We start from the raw sequence: 6,070 nt of genomic DNA on the forward strand, positions 1-6,070 counted from the left end.
AAGAAAGAAAGAAAGAAAGAAAGAAAGAAAGAAAGAAAGAAAGAAAAGCCATTTAAAACATTTGGAGTAGGAGGAGTAAGAGAAATAGTCCAGTTGTGGCAAGTTGACAAGAACACAAAAATCTACAAAGCACAGTTAAATAGCAAATGTGTTATAATTTCAACTTTTCATCTTTAATAATACATTTACTGTAGTAATACAGAAAAGATACACTGAAAGTTTTTAAATATTTTTTTAAATTTTATTTTATGTACATTGGTACTCTAAGGGTGTCAGATCCCCTGGAACTGGAGTTGTGACAGCTGTGAGTCACCGTGTGGTTGCTGGGAATTGAACCAGGGTCATCTGAAAGAGTAGCCAGTGCTCTTAACCTCGGAGCCATCTCTTCAGTCTCTGAAAGTTTTGATGAGCAATATAAAATGAAAAAAAATCTAAAGGCACCTCATTGATTCTGTTATGAGCTGTGTTAAAAAGACATTTCTGGTTTATCATTGTTTAAAGCTTATTTGCTGATACTGCTTTATATTATAATCTAGGATCTCATGCAAGTGCTCTACTACTGAGCTATATACTGTTAGCTCTTCCTAATTTTCAACTCAGTGAAGATGTATTGAGCATGAGCTGCATATATACTAGGATTGTATACATATTCAATTCAGAGATGGTTTGCTTATACTTTCTAGCTTTGAAGATTTTATAGTCCAAAGGAGAAGAAAGCATACAGGTGGATTAAATACCGAGAATTATGACAAAAGAGCAACTGAGTTTAAGGACCCCGCCTTGATGTTATTCTACTTCTCAATAAAACTTTACTTAGGCCAGGCGGTGGTGGCACATGCCTTTAATCCCAGCACTCGGGAGGCAGAGGCGGGCGGATCTCTGTGAGTTCAAGGCCAGCCTGCTCTACAAGAGTTAGTTCCAGGACAGGCTCCAAAGCTACAGAGAAACCCTCTCTCAAAAAATAAAACAAATAAACAAACAAACAGAAAAAACAAAACTGTTGGGTACTGCGGACCACCAGACCCTGAATTTCTTGTAAACAACTTGTTTTCCTTGCTGCAGCTGCTGCTCTGAGCAGGAGACCCTGATGGCTGGGGAGTGAATTCTGATGATTTAGCAGCTGAAAGATCCTGAGAGCTGGGGCGTGGCTAGAGCCCTAAGTAAGCTGCCCCTGAGCACGGTAAAGTGGGCATTCTTGGAATTCTTGTATCAAGGATGACCCTTGTCCTGGTGTTTCCATGTGTGGGTTTTTAAATCTTCTGCCCAGTTCCTGTAGCATGTAGCGAGTTAAGTGCAGAGTGAGCCATTGTAGTTTTACAAGTGGAAGCCCTCAGAGAGATCACCCTCAGGAATGGTCTAGTTTTACACAAAATAAAACAAAAAACAAAGCAAACACCCCACCCCCCATAAAAAAAAAAAACCAACCTTTTACTTGGTAAGACTTTGAAAAAGAAAAAGTTACAGAAATAAAAAAAAAAAAACTACCAACAACCTAAAATATTGATGTTTTAAAATTTTCTAGAATTTGGTGGCTGGAGAGATGGTTCAAGGTGTAAGAATGTTTGCTGCACAAGTGTAAAGACTTGAATTTGGATCCCAAGTACCCGAGTTAAATTATTCACGGCCTCTAGCACTTGTAAAGCCAGTACTTTTGGGGACAGAGTCTTGAAGATCACTGGTGCTTGCTGTACAGTCAGTCTAGCTCCAGGTTCAGCGAGAGACCCTTTCTCAAGGGAGTATGGCAGAGTGCTAAGGACAGATACCTGATAGCATCCTCTGGCCTCCACACTGGCACTTGCACATATGTCTTCGTGAACATATACCACACTCACAGACACCACAAACATTTCTCTTAATATCCTTGAATTCCTTTTCTTCCTCCTCTCAACAAGTTTTTGAAATAGCATTGATAAATCCCAAAAGATTTGTTTACCGTCGGAGTAAACTGAAATCCAAACCAAAATAACAGAGGAAAACAGAATCTCTGTGCCTTGTGCTGTCTTTGTTGGGGGAAAAAGTCTTGTCTGGAAGTTATTTCATTATTATAATTTGGTGTTTTTCGAGATAGTTTTTTTTTTTTTTTTTTTTTCTGTGTAGCTCTGGCTGTCCTGAAACTAGATCTGTAGACCGGGCTGGCCTCAAATTCATAAGAGACTGACCTGCCTCTATCTCCTGAGTACTGGGATTAAAAGTGTGGGCCATCAAGCAGGTCTAAAAAAAATTTTTTTTATTTTGGTTTTTTTGAGACAAGGTTTCTCTGTGTAGCTTGGCTGTCCTGACTCACTTTGTAGACCAAAAGGCTGGTCTCAAACTCAAGAGATCCACCAGCTCCTTTCAGAGTGCTGGGATTAAAGGCACGTGCAACCACTGCCTAGCCTGTCTTAAAAATTTGTACTTGCCGGCCAGTGGTGGCACATGCCTTCAATCTACTCGGAGAGGTAGAGGTAGAGGTAGGCGGACCTCTGTGAGTTCAAGACCAGTTTGGTCTACAGAGCTAGTTCCAGGACAGCTAGAGCTACACAGAGAAACACTGTTTCGAAAAAAAATTAATCAACTTGATTAAACAGGAAATCCACTCACTCAAAGCTGGTTAAAACGTTTTCTTTTGCCGGGCGATGGTGGCGCACGCCTTTAATCCCAGCACTCGGGAGGCAGAGGCAGGCGGATCTCTGTGAGTTCGAGACCAGCCTGGTCTACAGAGTTAGTGCCAGGACAGGCTCCAAAGCCACAGAGAAACCCTGTCTCGAAAAAAACAAAAAAAAAAAAGTTTTCTTTTTTGAAACAATGTTTCTCTGTGTAGCCCTGCCTGTTTTAGAAACTTGCTCTGTAGACCAGACTGGCTTCAATTAAAGGTGTTTACCAGGACCGCCCACCTTGTTTCAAACTTTTAATGTTTCTTTTTTTTTTTTTTTTTGAAACAAACTTTAAAATGTTCTGAACTAGGCCTGGGGCCATAAGTAATTAGGACAGCAAATGGCTTTTTCCTCACTACTACAGAAACTTCAAAATAAGACAAAACCTAAACTAGAAAAATATTGGTTATTCTTTCACAAAAGTCATAGCCCTTCGTAGCAAATACGTATTTTAATTTTCATGTATACTTGGTGATTTGTGATGGGTCTGTTTACTTGCTTTTGGAATCAGGGCCTTATGTTGCCCAGGCTGACCTGGAAATCCTGATCCTTGAGCCTCAGTTTCCCAAGGGCTGGGATAATGGGGATGAACCACCACCTGATGTTCATTACAATCTTTAAGAAAAGTCGGCTTTTTATTTTTATTTCTTTATTTAGCGGTAGGATCTCACTATATATCCCATGCTGATCTTGAACTCCCAACAATCCGGTTGCCTCTACGAGCCAGGACTGAGAGTGCACTTCAAAGATCTGGTAAGACTTGACTAAGAAAAGCTGTTCTTTCCTAAAGACAAAGGGCACGCCAGAACAAAGAGCGGTGGACGTTTACGACGTCACGCGAAAAATCTCAATCCTATCAGGGAAAGATTTGTGCTATTCAAACAATGCCTTCTTCCCAAGGTCTAAGTAGGTGTTGGGGGTTTTTCTTTTTCTCAGTAGACTCGGCAAGCTCCAACCTACCCCGTTACCCGGGGGTCCGACTTTTTGACGGAGCCCAAGGGTGTTTATATGCAAATGTGTAGGGGGCTCAGGAAGTGTGCCAGACGCGCGGCAGAACTGGGGAGGGGGAGGGGCGGGGACGGAACCCCTCCCCGCCCAGCAGAGGTCCCCGCCCCCCACCCCGCAGCCGGTAGTCACGGGACCCACGGCCACAACGGCTTACTCCTCCCACTCCCACTCCCTTGCTCGAGCCGACGTCGGCGTAATTGGCCGACGTCACGTCCGCTTTAGAAATTCCGAATCTGGAACCCGCGCGATGAAGAGAGCGTTCGTGACTGTTGGGACCACCAGTTTCGACGACCTCGTCGCTAGTGTGGCCGCTCCGGACTGCGTCGAGGTAAGTCCGGCCCAGGGCTCGGCTGTCTCAGCTCCGCTGCCCTTCTCTAGCCGCCGCGGTCAGAAGGAAGCGTGGCCAGCTGTTCTCCGGGTACCCGGCGCCCTGCCCCAAACCTCTTTAGTCCCCCTCGGGTTTCCTTCTCCGTCCCTCCGCGACCTCAGTGTCCCGTCCCCTACTGCCAGCTCTCCACCACCGCCAGGCCTCCTTTCTCTCTCTGCTGTGTTCTCACAGCCTTTCTCTACTCGACAGGCCCCATCTCAGCCTCTCTCCACCACCGCCGTGCCCCACCCCGTGCGCTGTCTACCGCTGCCCTGTCCCACTCCCCGCGCAGTCTTCCCTCTTCCCCCACCGGGCACCCTACCCCGTTCGCAGTCTCCCTCACCCCCAACCCCGTACCCCTCGGCCGGGCCTTGTCCCCTCCACTTTAGAGTCTCTACTACCCACGCCTTCGCTCCCGTGGCTGGGTCGCTCCCCGAAGCCCTGTCGGGCCCCTCCGGATACCTTGGTCCGCGACCCTTCACCTCTCTGGCCACTAATGGCTCATTTCTTGTTGCCTCGGCCCGCGGACCCCACCCACAGCCCCTCAGACTGGACACCGGTTGCCCTGAGACGCCGGCCTGTGGACCTCACCCCTGTCAGGCAGGCTACACCTACTCCTTGGTGTCTGTCCCGGCTTCTTCATCTTAAGCCGAATATATCGTTCCCCGACCCCCAGCGCCTCAGTTCGAGACCCCCGCCCCTCCACGGCGGGTACTGGTTTCCCCGCAGCGTCTTTGTGACACACCCCCAGGTTGATAATGGTTTCCCTGCCACGTCTACGACTCCCCTCCCCCAGCCAGTAATGGTTTGTCCGCAGTTTGCGACCCCCCTCCCTGCCAGTAATGGTTTGCCCGCAGCGTCTCTGTCTGTGGAACCCCCCTGCCAGTAATGGTTTGCCCGCAGCGTCTCTGTCTGTGGAACCCCCCTGCCAGTAATGGTTTGCCCGCAGCGTCTCTGTCTGTGGAACGCCCCCTGCCAGTAATGGTTTGCCCGCAGCGTTTCTGTCTGCGGACCACCCCCCCCTCGCCGGTAATGGTTTGCCCGCTGCCATCTCTGTCTATGGATCCCCCCCAGCCAGTAATGGTTTGCCCAAAGCGTCTCTTTGTGGACCCTGCCCCACCAGTAATCTCTGTTTGCGACCCCCTACTCCAGCCAGTAATGGTTTGTCCACAGTACCCCTAGTCTTCTCTCTGCCCCCAAAAGAATTGCCCCTACTCTTTGAGCAGGTAAAGAGGGTCTTCCCCTTGGGGTGGCTCCCTCCGCCTAGTGGCTCCTGTCCTTCCCTACTAGTTTGCCCTGTCCCTGCTCAACTTGTGAGACAAACAGGCTCTTCCCAGCCGGGTGGTGGTGGTGCACGCCTTTAATCCCAGGACTCGGGAGGCAGAGGCAGGCGGATCTGCAAGAGTTAGTTCCAGGACAGGATCCAAAGCTAAAGAGAAACCCTGTCTTGAAAAACAAACAACAACAACAACAACAATAAATGAAACAGGCTCTTCCCTTGATTCCTGCCTGGTTTCCGACTCCTCATTCAAGCTATATTGTTTTTTTCTGCCCTCTGTGAGCTGGCTGGCAGTGAGATTCCCTGGTGGTACCTGGACAGGGGCGGGCAGGGAAAGGACTAATTTTGAATGCTAACTGGTCAGTCACAGTTAGGTTTTGTATAGTTGCGCCCTTCACTTGAGCAGCAATTTGGAGGTTGTTTAACTGCTGTTCATGAAGGATTGATCTGATTTAAAAGGACTGCATTTTCTTATTTCCTGTTCTAGATCCTCAAGAGTCTCGGTTACAACCAACTTGTCCTCCAAATTGGGAGAGGCACAGTGGTTCCTGAACCATTCCGTACTGAGTCATTCACTCTGGATGTTTACAGGTATAAGGATTCTTTGAAAGAAGATCTTCAGGAAGCAGATCTTGTCATCAGCCACGCAGGTAAAATGTCTGAGCATCTTGTTTTTTTTTTTTTTTTTATTTATTTATTTATTTTCTGTATATGAGTGTTCTATTTGCATGCACACTTTTATCTCAGGAGTGGGCATCAAATTCCACTAGAGATGGTCGTGCG

At 47.4% G+C, this 6,070-nt stretch overlaps 1 protein-coding gene across 1 annotated transcript in view; it reads left to right on the forward strand.

The window, feature by feature from the left end:
• Positions 1-3,816: 3,816 nt before the first annotated feature.
• Alg13 (ALG13, UDP-N-acetylglucosaminyltransferase subunit) overlaps positions 3,817-6,070 on the forward strand; it is a 60,784-nt gene continuing 58,530 nt past the window's right edge. Inside the window, 2 exon segments of the mRNA XM_026778482.1 lie at positions 3,817-3,969; positions 5,775-5,937. Of these exon segments, the coding sequence (XP_026634283.1) occupies positions 3,889-3,969; positions 5,775-5,937 (244 nt within the window). The 5' untranslated portion in view covers positions 3,817-3,888.

This window comes from Microtus ochrogaster, unplaced genomic scaffold (genome assembly GCF_000317375.1).
Source record: "Microtus ochrogaster isolate Prairie Vole_2 unplaced genomic scaffold, MicOch1.0 UNK180, whole genome shotgun sequence".
Taxonomy (NCBI): domain Eukaryota; kingdom Metazoa; phylum Chordata; class Mammalia; order Rodentia; family Cricetidae; genus Microtus; species Microtus ochrogaster.